The sequence below is a fragment of the Chamaea fasciata genome, unplaced genomic scaffold (genome assembly GCF_029207755.1).
Source record: "Chamaea fasciata isolate MVZ Bird 193981 ecotype frontalis unplaced genomic scaffold, bChaFas1.0.hap1 SCAF_7, whole genome shotgun sequence".
Taxonomy (NCBI): domain Eukaryota; kingdom Metazoa; phylum Chordata; class Aves; order Passeriformes; family Sylviidae; genus Chamaea; species Chamaea fasciata.
In genome coordinates, this window is record NW_027094092.1 from 52823121 (window position 1) to 52849076 (window position 25956).

Genomic DNA, 25956 nt, shown 5'->3' on the forward strand with positions numbered 1-25956 from the left:
GAAGAAAAATGGTAAACAACTGCAAAACCTAATGCATCTTCAAATTCCCATGACCTTCTGTGGACAGACACCTAGAAACAGCATTGCTCCGATGGCATTTCCAGGAACAGGAGCGCTCCTTGAGAGCTGCTGCTTGGAGAGAGCACCAGAAAGGGTTGAAGGGAGAGAGGTGACCTAGACTGTGGGATTCAGAGCTCCCTCGGGGTTGTGTTTATTAACATCCCAGCAGGCCCTGATGCTAGCTGTGTTTAGGGGTAGTTGACAGCCCCCAGAGAGGCCCAGATCAGACCCCATCCATGCTGGACTTGGTGCCTGCTCTGGCAGCACCCCAGTCTCAATGAGCCTGTCTGTACAAACCAACACCATATAAATATTTTGTGGATGAGGTAATTAAAACCTGGATGGAAAGAGGTTTAGTTGGAGTTTGTGTCCAAAGGGGCTTTCCACTTCTCAGCCTGTGCCTGAATAAATATCTCATTCCTTTGTTCACATTGTCAACCTGCCAGGTGGCAGAATCATTATCAGTAATGGTTTTCCCCAGTTACAGCAGGGCAGTCTGTGCCTTACACATGACTTTGAAGAGCCCAAGGACAGAAAACTCAGCACTGCACTTCCTGGCTGAGGGAGGCTTCAGGAAGGACTATGGGGCAGCCACAAATGACGCTCTGCCCAGATTTCTCACCATCAGGGCAATTTCACACCAAGTCTATGCTGCCACACTTCCTTGTTTAATAGGCTCATAATTATTCCCATCCCACATGCTTTTCATCTCCTGGACACACAGTCTCTCCCAGAAGTAGAGGAGATTGTTATCCTCTGTTCTCTCCTTCTGTTCTCTGCACAACACAAAGTCCAGATGTCATTTATTGCCTCTATCCATCACTAAACCCTCTGATGTCCCTTATCACACTGACAGGTGATATGCTGGCAGGCTCCTAAAGCAAAGAAGTGCACACTGCCCGTGGCATGGTGGCACCTCCTGATTTACCCCTGCTGCTTTGCACCAGGACCTTGGACACCTGGCAGCCTGACTTACCTCTGTCTGGGCACTAAAGGACCCCAGGGTTAAATCATTTTGCACAAGTCAGTGACAAACCAAGTGACTGTGTTTAATGTTGTTTAAACCTTCAAGGCCCATTTTCTCGTGCTATTTTGCTTTGAGTTCCCTCCAAGGTTCCCAAATGCTCTGAGAATGGAGGGATCCAGGGCTAGCAACCCCACGGAAATAAGTGCCCACAGGGCAAAGTGAGGATGTGAATATATAAATATTTAACCAGGGGACACATTACTCCCTGTCCCTCACCCAAGTCTGGCAATCATTACTGGGACCAAGCCACCCGTGACCTGCAGAAACAGGGCAGGAGGGGGTGAAATGCAGCCATCCCACACAGCAGCTCTGGCGCTGCTTTTGAACCCCCCTACCCAGATAAGTGGGGCTTCAGCCCACCAGGACAGGACCTCATCCTGAAATCCTCCTTCCACTCATTGCCCCAGGGCATCTCAAGGAAGCAGCTCACCCCATTGGAGAACCTCTGGTTCGAGGCCTCATTTCCACTTGTAGTGTAATAATTAACCTGGAATTTTTGCTCCACCTCTTCTTTTAAATGCTCAGACAATAGTGAAAGTGAAACAGTGCCTAGTCTTTTCCAGAGATCAAACAGGTGAAGGTGCTGCAGCTCCTGGGCAGGTGCAGACAGGCCTTTTTTTTCCACTTTGAACAGCCCTTTTCAGAGGGTAAAGGAGAATGGAGAGCAGCACCGTTCCCAGAGGGAGCCCCTCGGCCAGCGTATGTGTGAGGGACAGTGCCCCAGTCAGCTAAGTGGGTGAGCTGGCCTGGACCTCTGTCCTGTAGAGCTGCTCACCTGCCACTGCTCCTGCACTGGATTTCCTGTGGCACTGAGCTGTTTCTGTCTCAGTTTCTGTGGATCACACCTGTGCTATCCCAGCTTGCTGCAGAGGGGATCACTTCAACCACGACTGGGGTATGTATTCCTTTCCTTTCTCATGGGCTTACACCTTCTTTTCCTTTTCCCCTGGCTCTCTCCACCATGTAGGTCACCCCTTTGACCATTGCTGCTGCTCTGCTCTGTCTGCAGAACCCCCAGCCAGAGTCTGAGCTGAGATCTCAGCCTCCTTTCACTGAAATCCCTGGGCGGTGGTGGGGTGCCCTCCTCTCTCCCCCACCCTCTGTTTGGGCTGGGATGGGTGAGCTCCTGAGCAAGGCAGTGAATGGTTAAATACTCCCTCCTGTGAGAGTGTGTGAGGCAGGGGCTGAGCCCCACAGCTCAGCAAACCCATGGGAAGATTCTGTCCCTGCAGTTCACAGCCTGTGAAATAACCATGCACAAGGAAGCAAAACTGACTGAGGAAGGATGAGATCTATTTCCAGAGTCCCAACATGTCTATTGACTGCAATCATTTTTCAGTCTCTGGCTTCTGTGGGTTGGACAGACCCAAGACAGGCAGTTCCTTTGTCACCTCAAGCAACAGCTGTTTCTAATAATCTGAACTGCTCACTCAGCTGCCTTAAGCCTGATCAGAAGAAATGTGGCATTTTCCATCCTCAGGGCACTGCAATGTCCAATGGCTCTGTGAACAGGCTGTGTCAGCTGGTGGTTTGATGGGAGCCCTTTGCAAGGGAGAGAAGGCAAAACCTCCCTCTTCCCTCTTCCCAAACACCTGGGCTAGCTCTCAGGATGGGCAGAGGGGAGTTTGTCTTCAGCAGGGCAGGAGCTGAGCAAGTGCAGAGGCTTCGGCTGCAGCCCAGCAGCATTGACAGGAGCACTTCTGCTGAAATCTGGGATCTACTGCTGCAGCCCCTACAGCTTGTGCAGAGGTTTGTTTGACCTTGGAGATATCCATCCTTGGCATGTTGGGATGCAGTGCTCTGCAGGATGAGTGATGTGAACCCTTCCTGCCTTGTACTGCCTGCTGTGCTGTAACCATGACGATTCAGAATGCAGAGATATCTGTGGCTGTGGTGGAAGGGCCTGGAGCAGCTATCTGCTGAGAACCACTCACCCCTGGGCCACCTTCAGCAGCAGCAGCTCAGGGTTTGAGCAGGGCAGAAGTAGCAACAAAACCCAAAGTTGCCATATTCACATCAGAAAATGGAAACAATCCAGTGACATTCAGGAAGATTATTATTCCTGCATGGCTGGAGATCAGAATAGAAGATTGGAAATCCATAGAAGAATGGAAAGTAAAACCGTATCTGGTTACCCACTGAAACATTATGTTTACACAAATTTCAACATCTCTGACATCTCATGATTCCCTGGTGCTGGAGAAATAGTTGCCACTTGCCTGGTTTATGGAGTTAAGTGAAGCTTTCCAGAGCACTAGGTGCAGGCCAGCATCTGCTGTCTGTGGGGAAAGAGATTGTTTCAGCAGCTACAGGCTACAACATCTTGCTCTGTCCTTGTATTTAGGTGCAGGAAAGAACTGGGAAAGATTCTCAGTCCAGGACTGACTTTGGAGGCACAGTAATACCCTGTTAAGGACATCTCTAATTCTGTTGTTTTATGCATTTCAGTGATTGCCGTCAACCTGTTTGGTAAACCTCCTGTTTCAAGATAAGATAAATAGAAATATGGAGTTAGACACCAGGAGTGTGACCTTAGAACCAACCTCTCCAATGAACAGTCCAGGGGAGGAAAAGATGGAGGTCGCTTCTGAACTGAGCAGCCCAGATGCGCAGAGCGGGGACAGTGGGTTCTTTGAAAGAGGTATTAAAACAGTGCTCAGCATCCGGAAATCAAAACGAAGTCTGAAAAAAGAGAGAGGGAAGGAAGATACTGGCACTTGGAATGCAAAAAAACTTCTGAGAACACTCAGGAGCTATGAGGAGAACAAACCCACGACTTGTAATGGTGTTGAGAAGGTTGGTGAACTATGTGAGCCCATTGAAGCAAAACCTCTTTCAGGTAAGACATAAAACCACCAGTGCCATTTTCTTGGAGGATAAATGTAACATTAATTTACAGTGTGCAAGGCTTGGGGCCAACAGAGATGCTAAAGAACTGGGCGTCTCCTCACAAGGGAGAGATAACTGCACTCCTTGCGTGGACTCATTGGATGTTACCCGGCCCAGCCTGGCCAAGGCTCTGTCACTGAACATGCTGCTCTGTGGCCTCTTCTGCTTTAGTTTAGCCATATCAGCAGCCTACCTGTCAACCTGTCCGTGTGATATTGCCAATTACCCCTATCAGTCACCAAGCTGCTGAGCACAGTTTAGAAACTGCTGGTCTGACAATACCTACAAGTGCAGTGTGCTATTGCCTGCATTGCAGTCCTGGACAGTTTCTGCTCTTCAGTTCTCAGGCCAATGGTCCTCTGTGGCCAGGGACTCCACAGTCATCCCACTGTGCTCTGTAGGGTGCTGTAAGGCCCAGAGGGCAAGAAAGATGGTTTGGCTATGATCTGGTTTGGAAGCTCCACTTTGCTTCCTAATCTCAGAGACTGTCTTGCAAAGAAACTTCCACAGATATTTTGCTCTCTTGCATTGACTTTCTGCCTGTCCTCACAACAGCAGTGCTGCATTTGCTTTTTGTCTTCCTCAGGCTGGTTGCTCTCGTGTTTTGTCAGCATTTTATAGATAGGTCTCAGACAAATTATAACAATTCACTTTGGCATAGCTCTCATCTTTCCCCAGGTGTGAGCAAACTGCAATGACTTTGATCATGGTTTGAGCATTGCTGCCCTCCACCTTCTTAAGGCAGAGGTGCTACAATGCATTCACCTGGAGATAGACTGAGGTGAAACAACATGACTTGGCCTTTCCTCAGTCTAAATTTCTTGAAAGAAATTCTTGGTGCACTGCATAGGGTGCCACAGGGATCAGATGCATGGGCTGACACTGCCTGATACTGCCTGTAATGTGCTCTACTGTGCTGGGAAGTGATTTACTGCTTTGCATTGATACAGTGTGGGCTTGGTAAGCTGGATCTGAGCCCATCTCATAAACTTTGCTAGTCTGATATCCGAGGGTCATACATGAGGAGTGGCAGAAAATGTTATCACAATCTTTCTGATCTCCTGAAATAAACAAGCTGAGAAATTGCACGAATAAGGTCCAGTCTCTACCCAATAGCTTGTGTTTGGCCTGGACTAGAGCAGCTCTGTTGGAAACACATCCCATCCTGGGATAATGTGGCAAGTGATGGAGATTCCACCATGTGCACCATTAAGCAGTATAATGGTTAATTGCCTTTCAATTGTCTTCCTTCAACCACCAGCTGGCTGATCTTGTATTGCTGAATTAAAGATCCATTTAGCACCCAACATCACCTCCCTGAATAATTATCCTAGATGGTGATTAAATGGTGTTTTCTCACTTTGATAAACAGAACAGAATGTATTCCTCTAGTCTCTCAATGCAAGCATTTGTGTAAACACAGGTTTTATGTTACTTTATCTAGAAGAGACTAAGTTAATTGGTAGAATTTCCTTCTCTTCTGAGTGCAGAAGCAACTGTAGCACCATTTAGGCACTCAAATATCTGTGTGCTCCCTGATGCATCAACAGTTTGGTTATTTGGTATATTTTTGTCTTCATACAGATACTCTTATGCTACAGAGATTACTTGTTATATACGGTATAAAACCTGTGTGCAGACAAGCCTAAGGGCAGAAATTATGTGCTATGAACCAGTCCTTCTTTGAATGCTCTCCAATTTTTCCATACCGTTTGGTATGTGTGTGTCCCAGAAGCAGTGGCCACACATGCCTAAGGGTACCCTTTCCCTTCTCTTTAATATTTTTCTGATGCTCAGTGTCAGAGTGGGATCTCCTGTTCAGAGCATCTGTTACAACGCCGGAGGCAGTGAGAGGTTCCCATGGTCTCTCAAAAGCTAACAGTGCTCTTGGATCTCCTCAGCACATGGCAAATACTTCTTATCTTACTGGCAAATAGGCAGTGGTTCTCGCACGAGCAAGACTTTGCAAAACAAATGGGAAACTCAGTAGACCTCAGCCACTCTGGGGGTGGCAGTATTGGGTGACTTCCCCCCAGCCAACACCAGCCAGTTCTGGCAGTGGGTGCCAAAAGCAAAGGAGGTGGAGAAAACCCACATGAGACCTGAGTACCAGGAGCACCACAAATCCACAGGTTTAGATGCACCTACAATGCCCATACCTCCCCAGATTACTGAGGGACAGGAGTGCTCAGCACTTGGGAAAAAAGCATCACTGATGTGAGGCTGTGCTTGTCAGGTGGCACCTGTCTGTGGGCAGTCCCTCTGCTAAGCCTCACCAGCCACTGCTCGAGGCCTTCCTGCAGGGCTATCAGCAGGTTTTTTGATATTTTCTGTCTCTGTGACCAGCTGTTTAGGGATGTGGCTCAATTTGCAGTGATTGCTTTCCCACTGTTTTCCTCTCCTGTGTCAAACAGGAGCTGGAGAGATCAGGAAGGCCCCGAGTCAGTCTCAGAGGCACTGCTGGGACCTGACTATTCTGAACAGCTCCCTGCAAGACTCCCTGTTGGGCATCTTGTCCTGTTACCAACCTGTCAATAGCCTAATGCCTGCTCTATCCCAACCCCTTCCCCCATGTTTCTGCAGTAATGGAAATCAATGAACTCATTCAGAAAAGACAACTTTTGGAAGCATTTGCAAGTATCAAGTTAATGGAAGATGAGACTATCTCTGAACGGGATTCTGAGAAATACAGTGATAACCCCCAGGAGCTCGTACGGAAATCGAAGGATGTGGATTTGCTTTATAACTCCATGACAAATGCAATCCAATCCATAGTGGAGGAAACACTGGAGGATCCCACTTTACAGCATACCATGCTGACCACCATGGTGACTTTAATTGCCCGTGAAGAAGCAGCTCATCCCAACACTGACAATGCTGCTCATCCTGGGTCAGATTTTCTCGGCAGACCCAGAAAGTGGAGGGAGCAATGGAGGGAAGCTATCAAAGAGAGTGCAAGAAAAAGAGTCCTGAAGGCACCCACGCCATCAAGGAAAGAAGCAACTTCTTGGCTTGATCTCCATTTACATTTCCTCCAGGAACACCTGAGGAAAGATTTACTGAAAATCAAGTCATCAATAAAAAAATGCTATCCAGAGGACTACCAGGTGTGTGACACATATGTGGAAGCTTTTCACAATGCCATTGCCGCTCATTTGCAAGAGCTCTCCCAGGGACCACTGGACTTCCAAGAGCTGTACACCTTACTTGACTGGGTGGCCAACACCTACCACAGGTGAGCTGCTGTGTTTGCCACAGGGATGCCTCCTCCAGGGAGCCATGGGGCTGTGGGGTACTCCAAAAGTACCAAGCCATTCTCAGTTTTCCAAGCAAGCAAGAGAGATGCAGTGAGTACAGTGGAACCAGATAGCAAATCTGTCAATACGTGGGGACAATGGTCTGTGGATTGGTGCTTTTTACAGATATACATCACTCAATTTTCCCCTCCCTCTCCCACTTGCTGCTCCCACATGCCAGGAAGCTCCTCCCTGCATTTGATAAACCTGCTCTGATAAACCTCCTCCTTTCTGCATATATTTTGTGAGATCCAACAGCTGTTCAGTGACTTTTCCAGGCACAGGTGGGACCTGTGGGGGAGTTCTTCCTCCTGTTTAATTAAAATTATGATGTATTTGGAAATGGGCCACGTTAACCCCCATGCAGGGGGTCAGAGTCTTCTTAAAGAGGAGTCAAGACTTCATCGTGGGTAATTAGACACATGAAAACAAAAGGCTCTGTCTCAGATGAGTCTGCTGGTTGAATGGGAGGGGTTTAAGACGTAGCTCCTTGCAGTTCAGGGATCTGGAAAATAAGCATGTGAAAACAGTTATGTCAAAGCAAAATTGTGTCTGTCCTGGGTAGCTGGTCTCCAGGTATGGCCTGAATCAGATGTTCAAGGAAGGGACAAACACAAACCCACTGGCAGCCCTCAAATAAAACAAAGAAGGAGTGAAGGCAGGAGTACCAACACTGAGCCAAACAGTGGGTTAAAATGGTCAGAAAGGGGGCAGTGGCAGAGCAGGGCAAGCAGTAGCATACTGTTGCCCAGACACCCCTAGCCTGAGGTAGCTTTTGGGTAAGAAACACTTGCAAGTGGTCTTTGTTTTGAACAGCCCTCAACAGGTTTCTTCTGTGAACTTATGCAGTTGCTCATAAAACCCCACGTGGAATGTGATGACCGTAAAGATGTACGTAACCTCCTCAGCATCACAAATCCCCGCAGATCTCATCTGAAGGGAAATTCCTGCATGGCCCCACCCCAGCATTGCAGGAGAGCAGGGAAAGAAATAAGCTTCAGCAGTCAGGTTCTGTACCAAGGAAAAGTGCCCTTCTTCTATGTTTTTCTATGTTTCTCTAAATTGCTGTGAAAGGTTTTATTGAGAGCTTGCAGTTGTTTTGGGCACTGCTTGCAATCACCTGGCTATTCTGGGCTGTTTCCATTTGATTTTCCCATTCAAAAAAACTTCATTGTCTCTTGGAATAAATAATCAAAAAGGAAGAGATTGACTGACCCAAACTTATTATTGATGTTACAATTCAAACAAATGAAAAAAAAAGGGGGGGGGGGGGGGTTTGGGAATAAGCCCCTTGAGTATACACTTGAGACTGTCCTTTCAGTTATGGTAGAGAGTCCATATTTAAATTTGTGTTGTGCTTTAGAATGAGCAGCAGGCTCTGGCAGCAGCTGGGTTGTGCAATGCTCCTCATGTGGAGATGTTCCTTTCTGGGAAATCTGAACCATGACCAAGGAAGAATTGACTCCAGGACACTATCAGCAGGCTGAACTTACTTTCTGCTGAGCAGTCACTCTGCAGCAGCCTGACCATTACAGTCTTCACTTGTATCTGAACCCAACTGTGGGCACAGTGCTGGTGTGGCAATGGGAACCCATTTTGGTGGCTGAGCAAATGTTCAGGCTGTGTGTAGGACATTGCAGCTGTGTTCCCAGATTAACAAGATGACAGCTCAAAACTTAGGATTCACCTTCATGAAGTGCATGAATATTTTCTTCTTTCTCTTTTCCACCTTTACTGCCCTGCAAGATGCGGTGCCTCCACAGTCTGTGGCAGGTTGCAGGAGTAGCACATTCAGTTGTACAAGCTAATGACATTTTTCCTGCCCCAGAGAGAGGAACACAGACACTCCCTCCCTTCCCCTGTTTCTGTGCTAATCAGTTGGCCTGATTACATGTCAGTCCAGAGAAAAGTGAGCAGCAAAGTCATGTGTCAGCTGAGCCCTCTTTGGAGGCAGGCTCTGAAGCTGCACATCCACCCACCACTTCCATCTGCAAGGGAACACGGCTCGTGTCCCAGGCACGGGAGTGCTTCCAGGTCCTGCTCTGCCACTGCCCTGGATCAGGACAATGCACAGGGACAAATCACAGGCTGACATGAGCTGTGATGTGATGCTGTCGAGGAGGCAAGGAGATGGGCTAACTCCAAAGCAACGCCCTACTACAGGAATTACCCTGAAAGGCATTTTGCAAGCTTCTAGTCGAATGAATCAGCTTCATGTTGTTTATTTTAAAACGTAAATTCTCATAGCACTTTTCATGTCCAAACAACTCACAAGTCTCATGATTTCTGAAGTGGGCTGGAACTTTAGATCATTTTGGGTTTGAATAATTAGGATTCTGAATAGAAAGGAAAAATTTTCTTGTTAAACCTTGAAAACAAGCAGCACAATTTAGGCTTTAAGTATATTTCTCATGGCTTAATAATTATGTAGCTCATGCTGCATGAATATTCCATCAGTTTATTCACACTCTGAGGCATTGTAATTTGTTCATTTGATTCTTTCCAGTGAACACTTTCTGGGTCATCCTGAGCTCAAACCAGAGGTTAAGACAGAAAACCTGTCCTTGCTGTTGACACCAGCTAATTGGGATAAACTGAAAAACGACTACATTGCTTCTGCAAAGGTGAGAGTTTTGACCTAGTCCCCACGTGCCCCCCAGGGAAGGTACTGGAGGCCCAGCCTCCCAGACAGAGGTCTTGGATGACATTGTGGTTTCCAGCCCCACCAGGTGTTGAGTCCTACTGGCCCCACACAGAGTGGCCTGTACTCTAAAGCAAAAAATTTCTGAATACCATCTTGGGGACCCAAGCAGAGCCAACAGGACTGTACCAGACCCAGTCAGTATGGCAGACACTTACTGAAAGGTCATAGCTGAGCTTCAGAAGATTGTACACACTGCAAAGTTAGGGGCAAAGGCATTTTAGCAGCTACTGTCACTGTGTGGGATCTCCTCCAGCACATCTGATGTTTGCTATTGGCAGACTTTGGGCATCCCCACTAGAGGACACACTCATGGTCTGTGTACTCTGATGAAGCCACTTCCCGGTTGTCTTCCTGTGGTCCTTGTCTGGCATGCTGTGTAAGACTTTCCTGGCTCTTTGCTGGGCCCAGACATTTTCTTGCAAATCATTTCTGAATCAGGGCACAGCTCAAGGTGAGCTCAAGGTACCCAGCTGAATGAAATCAGTATTGCTCCACGGTGCTGGTGAAAGATTACTTTGTTTCACCTGCAACAAGATTGATTTATCAGCCAGGACTGAACAGTGCTCCTGCTTACCTGACCGGCTGTACCCTGGAAAGGACTGGTTTGATCTTTAATCCTGACCCGGTGCATTCCATGTGCTGGAGGACTTTGCAATCAAACAAACAGCTGATCCACTGTTTCCCTGCCAAGAGAATGACTCTCCTTTGATTTGGGAGTACTTTGCACACACATAGCACAGCTCTTGATTCCTCCTGAGGTCTGGAGCAAGGCCTGTGACTCTGCTTACCTTTTCATGCATGAGTGGTGCCCACACACACGTGCTGAGCAAAATGCAGCGAGGTGCTGTACTCGTGTTTGCTTCATTATCCTGAGCTGCATGTTTCCTTCCTGTGTTTAACATTTAGGGGAAAATCAAAAGTTATTTTGGAAACATCCTGAGACTAGAGGTCAAGGAGAAGTGGGAGAAGGAAGTTCATTCAGAAGAGAAGGAAAACCTCTACCACGCCTCACTCTCTTTTGATATTCAAACGGTATTTAATTAGCTGAGGGAAAGGGGAGGGGGTGGGGGGTCTCTCTGGCTCCAGGGGAACTGGATCGTTTCCTTCTGGGGTGGAGGTACCGCCTCCTGCGATAATTTATGTAAGTCACACACTGGCAGAATACATTAGAGCAGAAAATGACGTTTATTACAACTTTTAGCTCTCCCGCTTGCCTTCTAGCTGCAAATTAAACCTGCTGTCAATTGTGTCAGCAACATAATAGGCAACTGATTTTAAAGTCCCTAAACCTCTTTGATTAGGAAGAAGAAAGAGAATTGGAAAAAAGGTGGAAAGAAAAGGTTTCTTTGAAAAACCTTTGGCTTAAAGAGCAACTTTGTCCCAGGGCTGTGGAAGCTGGGGAAAGGCTGTAGGCAGTGACAGCCACTCCAATTTAAATAGTACAAAAAACAAAAGCCCCTACTAGCTTTAGGGACTACGGGGTAAAAAAGGCAGGATTAATTCTCATCACTCAATTGGTTGAGTCACTTCAATTAAATAATACTAACAGAAAAAGTGAGGGAGAGAGAAAGACAGAAAAATCAAAGTTTTGCCTGCTGATGTGACTCTTTTTCTATAGAGGAATATTACACATTATGTGATCACAGGGAAGGCAGGTCTCAATCGATTTAGCAGATGGATAGGATGCCATGGGAAGTACCAGAGTAGGACTGCAACACACCTCAGTCCTGAAGTGTAGCTGGGGTTGTGGGAATGGGAATCTGGGAGGAGTTCTAGTGCAAACAAGAGTTCAGGGTGATGCTTGACCCTCTGTGCTGCCCTGGTATCACTCCTGAGAAGAGGGCTTGTGTGGACCCTCAGGGATGGGGCTTATAGTCACCCTTATCATGGGGTCATACACAGGGACAGCTGAGCTCCCCTTGGGCTTTGGTTTGGGGGTTGATCCCTCCAGCAATTCCCCCCAAAAGAGGAGGATGACACCAGGACACCTTGGAGCTCCAGCCAACACTGCCTCTAACTCACACTCAGACAACAGAAGGGCATGAGGCCATTAGGGGTGAATGATTACATCACAAATCATTTGGTGCTTCTTGGCCCATTTCGCATTATAATTTTTTAAACTCACAGAGATTAATGCAAAGCTCCTGGCAACAAGTTAGCTGTTTGCTCCTTTGCTAGGTGAGCCATTCTTACTGACCAAAGCTGCATGAGATCCTTGTGAAGGATGTTTCACCAGTGCTTGTCCCACTCACTGGAGTTTCTTCATTCCCTTTTCTAGATCTTCGTGCAGCATGTGAAGTCATCTAGAGATATCAGCAGAAGCCTGGAAACAAAAATGCTTGAGTTGTGCATGGTAGAGCTGCTCGAATTCATACCAAGGTCATCACTGCTCTGGGCAGCACTTTCTTTCTAAATGAGTCCCATGCTGGTAAAAAAACAGGAAAAAGGACTGGACTGGACTAGACACTGGTCTGGTCAGACACTGGCACTGAGCAGACACAAGGCTGCTCCTGGGAGAATTAGAGATCACAATGAGCCCAGTAATAAGCAAGCTGCAAAACAACTTGGAGGGAGTAATAAACAGACCCAGATGGGACTCTGTGAGTCCAAAAATCTAATGTCAGAGTTCTGGGAAGTAGCTGCTATGTGGAAAGGGATGGGACCACTGCAGTTCCATCCACCCAGGACTTTTGTGACAATGGATGCTGGTCACTTGCAGCTTCAGTCATGAGCAAGCAGTGGTTATGGACCCCTCACACCAAAAGCCTGTTTGCCCAAAATATCATCTAGGTATCCTGGGATGAGTCCTGCTGAGTGGTTTTCTCTGGCATCCCATGGTAACAGGCATAAAAAATGGCTGATGAGACCCTCTCTGTTACACCCTGGCAAAACACACAGCTGGGCTGCCTCCTGAGTCCATTAAAATTTACTCAGTGTCCAAAGGAAATTGCTGAAATAATGTTTTTACTTTTTTTCTTTGTTCTTTCCCCACCCCCCCCAATCTTTTTTTTCCTTTTCTTTCTTTCTTTTTCTTTTTTTTTTCCTTTTATTTTTTTTTTTTTTTTAACTGCGTAACATGCAAGCTGGAGCAGCCAGGGTTCTCAGATTAAGGGAACATTGAAACTTAAGCTTTTACTTAAACAAACCTGAGATGCAAGTGGCTGGGGCCAGCTCAAGCAGGTTTCTTTACCCTGACAAAGAGTGGGACCACCAGAAAAAGCCTGCCTGAGCACACAGCCTCCTGCCTTCAGCATGGACCTGGCTGTGAAACAGCTGTCAACCCCATGAAATTGGTGCTACAACCACCTAACAGCCATGCTGAAGTTGTGCTGCCCTATTCCTATACATATTCTGTTATAAAATCAGCCCTGTGTGCTGAAAAGGCACATACTATTGCCCCAAAAGTCAGAGAAATGAAAGCTCAAACTTATAAGCCTGTTTGCCATACCTGCAATTAAACCCTCAGCATGAGGAAAAGTCGGAAATTTGGCCTCCCAACATCCCTGGCATCTCTCCAAAAGTGCTGCGTACCTGCTCAGGCAAGCACATCCTAAACCCATAATTATCTGCTATCTCTTCCCCTCCACTGCACACACATGTTATGGCAGCTGGAAAGAACTTGTCTGCATACAGAGAGGACAGGTTGGGCCAGCCATGGGTGTTTCCTGACACCACCATGTACACAGAAGATGAGGCATCCTCAGTGCCCCTACTGTTAGTGTTACCTGGGTGTATTTTCTTACAGGTTTGAGCAGGAGTTCATGGAGTGGAGCACTGCCCAGGACAGCCCCATCTTTGTGCCCTATCTTGTTGCCTACATCAACAGCTTCCATGACCTGGTGTAAGTCTGCTCCCCCCGAGCCGAACTACTGCATTTCTGGGGTCTGGGAGGGTGGCAGGATCTGGAAAGGAAAGATCAAGCTCTCCTGGAGGTGCCCTGGTGGGTGCTCAGTCTCCAGCCCTTCTAATCTCAGGGGAGGATTTCCCCCAAGGGATGCAAATAAAAGCCACAAGGGCGAAGAGACAGAAATATGGATAGATGCAGTTCTTGCATGAGTTTTGAACTCATTTTCAGAGCATCTTTTTCATCCTCAGGGGTGTTTTTTCCCCATTTTTTTTAGTTCTGGAGGTTAGCAGAATAAACTCAGAAACGTGGCCTCAAGGCTGCCTTTGGCACTGGGCTGGAGGAAACTCTATGAAAGCACTCAACCCAAGAATAAATGCCTACCATTGCTGCTGGCATCTGGAACTTCCAGGGCTTTGCATGAATTACTTACTTCAAGCCACGTGTTGGAAAGTGTCTCTGATGAACAGGTGTCATCAGGCTGACTGTCAAAGATCTATAACTCATCCCATAAGTAGGATGGTGCCAGTGAGTGCATGTCCCAGGGTCTGGTCCATCAGCCCCGTGCTGACGCCCAGTGGCTCATCAGCATCTGGGGACATCTTTGCCATGCAGATGTGGTGGGTTTTTTTTGTCAACCCGACAAAACACCACAGGACTACTGCGTGGGCTCTGGCTACCAGAGAGTTTGGGTTGTGATTTCCACCCCCTGCTGCTGCTCCGCTCCGGCGGGGATGCATGTGCCAAGTATTAATGCAGGGTATGCAGGGGATTTCGTGCTCGGTGTCTCGCAGGAGCGGGCGGCTCCAGCCGCAGCCAGCACTACCGCCAGCAAGTCTCTAGATGGCACGGTCTCTCCAGCAATGCTCGCCCCGCCGAGGAAATTGCATTCCCTGCCTCCTGCTGCCCCTGCGGGACATCGCTGCCCCTTCCCTGCTGGGCAATGAGAGGGGGTGAAGGGAGACGCCAGCCCCAGGCAGGGAGCTGGCAGTGTTTGGGTGCTGGGTTTATTCCTGAGCCAAGTTAAACACTCATCAGCCTGGGGTGATGAGTTGTGGGGCAGAGGTAGGTGTCCTAACAGCACGATTTTTGGATGCTGGACTCGGACTTCAGGTGTTCAACCACAGTTATAGTCCTGAGTTCCAGCCTGGGATGACAGGGATGGTGTTGGGTGCTTTATAGCTCTGCCAGAGCAGCCTCAGATATATAAATCTGAGCAGTGACAGAAACCTGCTGGTCTCCGTGTTTACAGCAGTGGATGTGGCACATCCAGGGATGCTCAGACATCACTGGTGATGCCTTTTTTTCGTGGTGGTGCTGCCTCAGTTCCCCCCTCACCAACACTGAGCATGTTACAGTGGGACAAGGATGGAAAGTGAGAAGAAAGCCAGGAGGTCACAATGCCCCTAAAGCACACACACTGGGAATTTCATTAACTTCTCAGAAGTTTTCTTTCTCATAAGGTAAAACAGTGCAGAAGTATGCACAGTCCTTAGGAAATTCCATAGGTTTCCATCCCCGCAGTTACCATCCCAGCTGCTGCTGATAGACATTGTGTGGAGTGAATCAGACAGGCTCTGGGGGACACAGGGTCAGCAGCTTTCCCTTCTCTGGCTTAATTATTCACTTTTCCCCCAGTGCCCTCAGTTCTCACCCAGGTGCCTGGAAATCATTTAGCAGAGGTGTTGCTTGAGTAAACAACTGGCCTACGCAACTGCTCCGCATGGCTGCACTGTCCCACCTGATGAGGAAATCTGAGGGGGTTTTTAACCACAATTACTCATCTATGATTAATTTTCAGTGTACAGGATTGTGCAAAAAGAGCCATTACTTCCACTCAGTAAGTGTTTCCAAGAGGAAGTAATAGAAACAGAAGTTTATTTAAAAATAATATCCAACATGCTGATTCAGATAACATGCTTAGGGCTGTGTAATAGTTAACATTTTAACATTAACTCGTTGGTGATCTCTGTCTCTCTGTAGGTCAGGGTTAGAAAAAACATTTCAAGTCAATACTGAGCAACTGCAGAAGATTTTGGCAGCTCTGACAAGGAACTTCACAACTATATTTTTAACAAAATTAAGAACAAAAGCACAGGTAAGAGGATCTTTGCCACATTGTTTTCTCAATATAAGGGCTATGTGCAGCAGCTGGGGGTCGTTGCCCTTCCCTTGTCTCACCAAATAAACGTCATTTTCATTTTGCAGCACATGACATTATGGTTCCTCCAAAATGCATTTAACACTTGTGGAAAACCCCCTTAAAAAGCAACACTTTCAGCATCTTGGGAATTTTTTGCTATGAGCAATGATACATTTTTCAAGCTGTTAATAACAATCAAAAGCAAATGATATTTAGCAGCTTCCAGTCTCTCAGGCAAAGCAGTGGGGAAAATCTTATCCAAAGTGAAGCACTGGAGAGGCCAGCTGAACACCACCAATGGGACACTTTCCCTTCTATCAAATCATTTAGATTTTCCAGGACTTTGACTTACTGATTCATAGACCAACCATCACAGTCTACCAGAAACCTTTTCAGATGGGACACCATTCGTTCTGGTAGGGGTGGTTTTTCCAGGCTGTTCCCATGGTGACAAAAGACTGAGTGTTCCAGAATGAGAATGCTAAAAATCTTGTATCCTTTGATAAAACCCTGATAAAATTTGACTTGTGTTAAGAGGCCTAAAGGCAATGTGCTGCAATGGAGTTTGTGCTTCTCAGCTGCTGTGCATGAGCCTTTCTGCTCTTAGCCAGTTGGGGTCCACTAGCTCCAGCTGGTATTATAGAAGAGATGGGGGAAATCAAGCCTTTGGTCCCATCCCTTTTCACTTGATCCTAATTCACTTTCTAAATCCCCAAACATAACTTCCAGAAACCAAGACAGTCATGGAACTTCTCCAACCCAAGCCAAGCCCTCCTGGCCAAGGGGCTTTCCAGTGACTGCAGATCTTGTCTTGGAGCCTAAGCAGCAGGCGAGGAAGGCCCCGAGCCAAGGCATTGAGCAAGAGAGCTGAAATGTCGTGAGAACTGAGAGAGGCTGAGGCAAAGCATTTTTAAACAGCTCTCCAGCAGGCTGGGAGCACAGCAAGGGGGGGAGATAATTGGGAAGGAGATTGCCAGGAGTCTAAAGACAGAGATCATGAGAGCTAGGAAGCGAAAAGGGGACATGCCAGAGGAAGAATATTTTGTATTTGGTCTTTAGGGAAGTCTCTTGCAGGTGCCAGAAGTCTTTAGCAGATGTTGCAGTTTCTATATGAAGGTACATTAGCTCTAGGGACCCAGCAAAGGAAAATAAACTGTTGAGGACACTTGGTCAGAGTACCTTGTACCCAGGACAGATGGAAAATAGTGCCATCACCCCCATGTTATCACCAACCATGAGGCATAAAGCTGGAGATGCTCCCAGCTGCCATTCCCCTCACCACCACATCAGAGCAAGGAGCAGAAAGAAAAACCCCAGCAAGGCTTCATACAGGCCTGCAGGAGTACAGGCAGCATCCTGGAAGGGCTGTGAACACAAAGGACTTGATTTCCTTACGGAGTAGGCTGCAGAGGTGATGGATTACTGGGCTAATTTCCAACAGATTCACTACCAAGTGACTTCTCGTTTCCATAGCTGGTGCAAACCCATGTAACACTGGCAAACATGGTTGCCCACCACAGCCTGTTCTAGTCATGCCTGAGTTGCTTGTGATAATCATCTCTTTCTTCCCCAATATATTAGAGAAACATATTTATTTACCTAAAGAAACAGAGTTGATGGATCAGAAGGTGGCATAGAGCAAGGAAATGAGGTATCCCAAATAAGCCATTAATGCCAAAACATCTCCTGCTCAGGGTGTGATGCTTCTCCTCTCTGCACTGGGAGGCCTGCCCAGGAAGGGGAGACATGGGTGTGAATTCCCTGGGGTGGAGAGAGAAACCCACCCTGCTCCTTGTGTGTCTCCATGCAGAGGGGGTGCTCTGTGCTTTCAGTTCAAGCCTGAGATCAGGCTGGGTGCCTTCAGCTAGGGCATCATCAGCTAGTCTGAATATACCTGTGCATTAGTGAGTTGGTCTTTTTTACAGCCACTCCTTAAGAGAATCCTGACCAAGAAATGGATTTTGGCAACAGAAAGGCCGGACTTGCTGGTGTCGGCAGTCTCACAGTTCTCTGAGCACCTGCAGCACATGAGGGAGCCCCTGGGGCAGGTAGGCAGCTGGTCCCATACCTGGGCAGAGGGATGCTGAGGGGTCATACCATCATTTTCAGGATGTGGTAAGACCTGCAGTCTCCTCTGCAACAACGGTTACTCTTTATCACTGTGGGGGCTGCAGATATGAGTGAGTGTGTGCTGATGGTGTGCTGCCTTCCTGTACCTCCTCTATGCCCTCAGGTGCTGCCAAAGACCTGAGGGCTTTCCCTGCTCTCTCTCACTGCCTTGGCCTTGAATGGACAAAAAAACCCATGAGGTGTGCTTCTTTTTAACCAGGACCTTCTACATGAAGTTCATAAATATGTGGTGAAGGAATACATCACACAGGTCATCAAACCCAGGTGGAAAATGAACAGGGAGACACGTCAGAAAGCGAGCAGAAAGATGAGCCTGGAAGCTGCAACCATTCACAGTGTACTCATTGATCAGGTGTGTGAGTTGTCTCCTGGCATCCCCTGGCTGCCCCACCCCCAGAGGTGCAATATTCCCACTCGGCTTCACAGAGACCAGGCAGTAGGCTCTTGAGGAGGACAAGCCGCAAGAAATACAGAAGTGCTGAAAAGAGAGGGAGCAAGGTGGTTGCTGCAGGTTCATGGTGTGGGTTTCCAGCCTGGCAGCCTCTCTGCACTGGCAGCTTGTGCATGTTTAGCCAGCAGCTCTCTGATGGCAGCACCTGGTTTTAAACATGTTCCCAGGGAGCTTTGCATAGGATGGTTCGTGTGGGGTAGGATCACACTCATCCTGTGGCAGCTTCTTCCTGGGCCTCTTCCCTCAGGCCGTGGGATGCACTTTGTCACCAAAGAATCCTTGTCCTGGGTACAGCTCATGGAGCTGAGTCCCATGAGAAGTTCCATCTGGGTACATAGTCTGTGTACAGCAGGGTGTGAGGAGATAGTGGTGACAGTCTGAGTGTTTTGTGACTCGACAACTGTTAAAATCCACCCCCAAAGATGGGGAAATGAGGTTCCTGTTAATAAATCCCTTGGGCCAGATTAGAGTGGCACAACACTGAGTGATCAGTGTGAGATATATAGAGATAGATAGATAGATAGATAGATAGATAGATAGATAGATAGATGGATGGATGGATGGATGGATGGATGGATGGATGGATGGATGGATATGTGTGTGTGTGTATGGCTGGTTTATTTTAAAACAATTTGATTACAATGGAAAGAAGGTATGTAGCCATTTTGGTTATTACCTTTAACAATATAAAAGTATAAAAATATCACTTAAGAAAATATATAAGGAAAAGAAAAAAAAGATAAGAGCAGATAGCAGAAAGGAACAGTATCACCACCTGAGGATCCAGCAACAAGACTTGATTGTTGCAGTTTAGGTGTCTGTTGGTCAACACAATGGTTGCATTTGGTTGCGTCATTAACTTTTAATATTTCCATCTCCCACAACAACATCAGTCTGGGATTTTCAGGGAAGTCAAAGTTGAATTAGTTGGATTTTGTGGAAAGTCAGGCATCCAGGACACTAAATCCCATCTCAGAGATGAAGGACATGAAAGTATCAGGCAGCAGGAGGTGAAGCTTCTGGCATCTACTGCTATGCTGCACCACAGCCTCAATGCCCTGCTCAGGGTCTGGCTTGCTTGGGTACTCGTGGGCACGGGGAAGTGCAGGGCCAGGCCTGGGAGAGCTCCTGGGGGTGCCTTGCCATTGCCACCCAGCACCCTGCTGCCCGCCTGAGGCAGCCTGTCCTGCCTGCAGCAGTCCTGGCTCACTCCAGTACATCCCACTGCCGTGCCCGCACCATCGGAAAAAGGCTGCTGCTGTCCCTGATGTCCCCATGTCATTCTTTATCCACAGGGCTCTGATGCTGACTGGCTCCTCCCAGCCATAGATCACATTGCCAATATCATTGGGGAGGAGAAAAAAGACAAAATCAAGGCATATGTCAAGGAGCTGTGCCAGGATTACCCAGATATCAGGTACGTGAAGCAGCAGATGCCAGAACTGTTGGGCTCCATCCCAAAAACCACCAACTTGCCCTGTGCCTGGTCCAAGCTCTTCAGCTTCTCTTTGTTTGTGGCCAAATGTTAGAGACCAGGATGCCTACACCAGTGGGAATCTCAATTTATTTTTCTCTCTTTATGGCTGCATACTTTTTCTTTCTTTCTTTCCCCTGTGTGCTGTATCTTACAATGCACACAAATTTCAAAGCCTTTTCATTTCGGAATGGAATGGAATAGAGGTATTTCAATCTATTAGGAAAGGACTTACAGTGTTAATCCAGTCCAACTTCCTGATCACTTCAGGCCTGACCAAAAGTTAATGTAAATTATTAAAGGCATTGTCCAAATGCCTCTTGAGCACTGACAGGGTTGGGACATCAACTACCTCCCTAGGAAGCCTGTTCCAGCACCTCATTTAAAAAATGCTTCCTAATGTCAAGTCTAGAGCTCCCTTGACACAGCTTTGAACCATTCCCATGCATTCTATCACTGAATTCCATTTTATTGCTCTAAATGAACCTTATTTCATAATAAAGCTCCAGTTTGCTTTCCACTGCATCACCAGTATCAGCCCTGTTTGCCAATCTGCAGGCTCCAGATGTGGAGCAAATAGTTTGTCTCCTGTTTCCAGGCTCAGACCTCAAAGTGTGGAAAACATTGACACAGTTCAGCTGCAGTTTCTGAAATGGCCTCAACAAAACCATTAAATTTTGGAATAAACTACAAATTCTTTCTTCTATACTTTCCATTTGCTGTTCCAAGGCTGCATCTGGAAAATTTAAAACTTCTGGAAAAGTAAAGAAAGTGACTAGCTCTGTGCATGGCTAAGCAGCTACAAATCAGAAGTTACCTTTTCTTCTACAGCTCTTCTTTCAAACCACTGAGAATGAATATCAGTGGTAGAGATTGCAACAAATTCCATTTCATCAGAGTAATTTCAGAAAAAAAGCCCCAAAAGTTTCAGCACTGGATGACATTTGTGCAATCAAAATAATCCATAAGATTTAACTAATTGCTAGAATACTGAAGTGGACCCTCAAATACTGAGAAAAAAAAATACCACATTAAATATATTCACCTCTCCCCAAAACTGAGGCTCAAAATTTTTCCTAACTAGATTTAACTTGGGTGGTTCAGATATTCTTTAGGCCTATCTGTGTGGAGGAATTCAAGACCTGGGACATGTAAAGGAACAATTGTACCTGAGTAATTTCCTAGGTGAACATACATATCTTAAAAAATAAATCCCTACAAACAAAAAACCAAACAAACCCAAACAAATAAATAAATCCCAATAAGGGTTTAATTCCAGTGGCCAGACTAAGCTGAAAAAGAGGCAGTGCCTGTTCTGGGGAGGATGGGGGAGGTAAATGATGGCTAGTCATCAACGATGGCTACTTGAAAACCATTTCCCAGTCAGAAAAGCAATTCACAAGGCTGTGATTTGTGGTACTTTTTCATCATTAGCCTCAGACCCAAGCCAGGTTTTAAGGCTTGTCCTCTTGGTTTATTTAATTTCTGATTTTCCATTATTGAGTAACATTATTTTTAACAATTAAGTTCGGAAAATGAGGCGGAACCTGCTGGACCTGCATTGCTTCCTGTTCAGGTCCCTGTTAATTTTTCCCCTGAGCTCTCAGAGACGTCGCTGAATTTGTATACACTGAGATTACTGGAACAGGGTATGTTTCCAAGTTGGCTTTCCAGCTCTAATCTAATTAGTGCCTATCAGCTTCCTAAATATTAGCACTTCCATTACTCATCTCAAAATAATCATTACACAAAAGGTCCACAGCCTCTCTGGAAAACATGCAAAGGGCATCACGGGTGTGGAGAGACAGGAGGAAATTCCCTGAAGCACCAGCAGCAGGAGGCTGTCTCACCAGTGTGGTGTGGCAGGAGCTACTGCTCGCTGCTTTGGTACCTCCAGGGGCTACAGACTCCCATCCTGGTGGCTCCCCCAGTGTGGTGAGGAGTCAGTCCCTGCCACTTTGCTATAGCCTTGCTCTGTCTCCAGCACAGCTGTTGGTTGCTCACCACTGGGCTGGTTTTGCTGACCAGATCTGAGCCAGGTGTTGTTTGGTTTCTGCAGGAAGGATCACGTCCTGGCCATCCTGGCGCTCCGGGGGCTGGGGCGTGCCAGGAGAGCGGCGATTTTCCGGCAAGTGTGCCCTGCACAGGAGAGCTCTGACGGAGGGGAGGGCTGCAGACTCTTCGCTGAAATTGATGTTCCAGTAATCATCAGCTGCTTCTAACACAGGACCAAGGTCAGCATCCTGCCTCCTCCTACACTGCCTCTACACATGATCCAGAATCTGCTAATTCATCTTGCTCCTCTGCAAACCCAGATTTTTGACTGCTATGGAGAAAGGAGTAGTTTCCTGAACTTGCTACCCCACGTTCAGAACCCAAAGGCAACAGATGCACCAAGACACCAGCCTCCTGTAAGAGCTCCTGCACAGCAGCCCCAGTCTAGGCACGGTGTCCATCTCATGTTCCATGTGGATTCTATTCCTAGGAGGCTGCTCCACTGTTTGGTACAAGATTGAATGTATTTTCAAAGAGCAGAAGAAAACCGAAAACAGTTCACTCAGAGCTATATTAAGGCCTCAGCACTATATTAAGGTTTGGACTGTGCTCTGCATAATTATATAGCAGCAGAGCAAGACCCTCCCTCATAATTAGTACCCATGAGCAATCGAGGGGCAGAACTTGGGCAGGGATGTGGTAGCATCCAAGTTTTATTTCCTCCCCCACAAATCAGCTGTCTGAGCTGGCATGACACAAGGTTGTGACGTTGTGACCTGAGAGCACAAACCACTACCTGCCTGGGGAGGAAAACACTGGGTAACCAAACCCCATGGCCAGGACACACACATGGAACACTCTCCCCTCCAGGGTGGCCCCTCAGGCATTTCAGCAGATTTTCCTCAGTCGAGGGCTGCCTTGCAAAACTCCTGTTGGACTGAAGATCTGTTCATGCCATCACACCTCCGTGTGTACAGACAGGTCTGGATCAAATATGCCATGTGGAGGGAGGCTCCAAGTTCTCCTTGACTTGGGGAAAGTGCCACCGTGCCTCTAGTCCATTTTCTTGTGTGTTTAAATGCATTTTAACAAATCTGTTACAATCTGACTGCAGTTTGAAACCAAATGTGAGGTGGACAGGCAGTTCTACAGATGAGATCCTCATCTGGTGTAAAACAGCATCATCCCACCGATGGGCACGGATCACCATAGGATTAACTCCATGAAGGATCCAAAAACATTACATCCAGCATCTGCAGGGGAGACTGAAAGAGACATTCAGCCTAAAGCTGTATAAATCTGATTTTATTTAATTCAATTTATCCTTTAGGTTGCCCTCCACAGGATTTAATCTAAGACTTTACAGAGATGTGTTTATGATCTATTAAAATGATAAATGTGGACATGGCATAGCCTTGAACACTATTTTTTCTGGCAGCAGAGCTTACAGCATCAGCAGTGAGTCTCTTTTGTTTCCTTTGCTTCAGGCTGCACCACTATAAATTTCAGCCTGGGTGAGCAGCAGGTGCTGGTGACAGGCCAAGGGAAATGTACTGATGGATAAAGAAGCACAGAGTGCACCTTTAATTCACAGTCATCATATGAAACTTTTTCTAAGGTAGACTGGTCACTTCCACAGTCAAAATGAGGTGTTTTTCTAAAGGTGGCTTTAAAATATCAGGTATAAATTGAGAGCTTAAAGCATGAAATCCTGGGAGGAATTTCTGCCCTGCATCATTCTTCAATACATCTCATAACAATTCCCACAACCCTCAGCTTGGTGACTCCCTGTATTTGCTATGAAGAAGGAGAAGTAAAATATTGTCTGATTCTCCTATTGGGTGTGCAGAACACATGAACACTTTGGAGCTCCCCTCTCCTGTCCTGGGGACATGGTGCAAGCAGGGAGCCCTGTGATTACACCCTCCATGGGTCTGTGAGCTACATTTCCCCTCCCAGAAGCAGGGAAGGGCATCAGTGCTGAGAGACTCATATTTATTGTTAGAAGGATTGACTGAGCGGGAGAGATACAAAGGGGATTTTGACTTTAGCATGCTAGGTCTGAGACTTCTAAAACTGCACTCCTGGAGTGCTGGATTTGAGGCACTAAAGCCTCAGTGAGAGATTTTGTGCATCAGAAATTTCTCTCTACAGCATATGCATCTCTCATCCAAGCACCCCACGCAAAACAGCTGGGGCATTTTCCCCAAGTGCATTATTTAAATGTATACTGGGGTTTTCAATCTCATCATTTTACTGGTAGACCTTCCACAAAACAACTGCCTTTCCTCGGGCCACAGCTGCCCGTCCCTGGGATTAGATAAGGTGCCTGGTTTCCGCTTTCTAATAAAAGCAAGCTGCTCCCCTGAAGTCATGGAGGAAAGCTGGGCACAATGGCCTGCCTTTCATCACAGCCTCCCCTGGGACACTCAGATCCTGCAGCCTGGCATCCTGTGAGTGAGTGGCAGGCACACAGCCAGCTTCCTCTGGGAGCTGCTGCTCTCCGTCTGCTTGCTCTTGAGCAAACCAGTTTAAGGTTTACCCCATTATGGCAAGGCCATGGTTCAGCCCTGCCCCAACAGCTGTGCAAGTGGAGAGGGGGCTCCAGGATAGGAGAGGAGCAGGGGTGCCACTGGGCAGGGGGATGCTCAGTCTGGGCTGCAGAGCAGACCCTGGAGCCAGCTGAGCAATGAAAAAAAGAAGGGATGTGCTTTCCAAAATGAGCTGCAGCTGTCCAGCTGTATTCTGTGGAAGACCCAGTGTTCATTACAGCCATATTTCACATTCCAAAGAAAGAGAAGAAAGGCCTCCCAGGGCTTTTAAATGTGGAATATCCAGCTCTTGTAGGAAAGTGCCAAGAAGCTCAATTATTACCCTGTTAATTCCTTCTACTTGTTGTTTCTCTGTGAAGAAAAACACCATCATCCCTATTCCTATCCCAGCACAGAGTTACATGCCCTCCAGGACACACTTCTCACTTTTACCCCAAATAGCCCAAGCTACTACATGTAGATGCACCTCTGGTGAATAATGCTGTCTCAAAGCATCAAACTAAATGAAAACGCCAAACTCTCTCCAGGCTTAGCTTTTCAGGAGTGAATGTTGCATTTGGGATGTCGGGGGGAGGCAGATCTGGCACAGCTGACAGTGCTGTGTGGGTGGTGAAAGATATTTTTTTTTTGTTTCAGAGGTCTCTGATGTTTCACAATACTGTTTGTTACTGGTATGGGGTGAAAAGCAAAGGGCAGTGACAGCAGCCAGGGTGCATGAGCTGGCATTTGCCATCTGAGATCAGCCATTGGGTGCCACCATTTCACCAATTTTGCTCTGTGAAGTTGTTTTTTTCCTGGAAGGAAGATATGGGAAACAGAGTTACTTGAAGCAAGAAAGGAAGAGTATCAAGACATTGCAGTGAATGCCCAGGAGGCTGTCTCTCAGCTGGGGATCATAATCAATCAGCCAAAATATTCCTGAGAAGAGCCTTTTAGCGCAACACCTCTGTAATTTTTAGCTCCCTGTCGTCTGGTATCTTTCAGAAATGATCTCTCAGTTTAAAATATTAAGAATTATCAGTAAGAAGAGCAATGATGTCTTGCATCCACTTTACAGGCTGGGCGATGTGGCCTGGCACCACCCCAGCACACACAGCTGGGACAACAAGAGGTGCCAGAGCATTATTATCTCAGGGATGGCTGAAAAGTAAAGTTATATTAGTTTTGGGCTTCACTGCTTTAGTAGTTATATATCACGCTTCTCCCAGGTACTGGTGTTTAGCAAACATTTATCTTCTGTATTTTGCAACTTTCTCCATGAAATCTTGCTTTGGTTGTATTTACTGCCCCAAAGCCAGTCATTTTTGTTCTTTGGTACTGGGCAGATACAGGAGTGCTCTGCTCAGCATCACCGTGCATTTCCATCCCTTAAGGATAATTTTATGTAATGC

General features: G+C 46.9%; 1 protein-coding gene across 1 annotated transcript; it reads left to right on the top strand.

The window, feature by feature from the left end:
- Positions 1 to 1666: 1666 nt before the first annotated feature.
- Positions 1667 to 23439, top strand: EXOC3L4 (exocyst complex component 3 like 4). Its single transcript, XM_066188864.1, has 12 exons — positions 1667 to 1982; positions 3536 to 3926; positions 6560 to 7211; positions 9779 to 9896; positions 10883 to 11008; positions 12255 to 12355; positions 13722 to 13817; positions 15804 to 15918; positions 17889 to 18011; positions 18293 to 18445; positions 19840 to 19961; positions 22078 to 23439. The coding sequence occupies exons 2-12, from the start codon at positions 3593 to 3595 to the stop codon at positions 22238 to 22240; spliced, it is 2103 nt and encodes a 700-aa protein (XP_066044961.1). The 5' UTR covers positions 1667 to 1982; positions 3536 to 3592; the 3' UTR covers positions 22241 to 23439.
- Positions 23440 to 25956: the final 2517 nt, after the last annotated feature.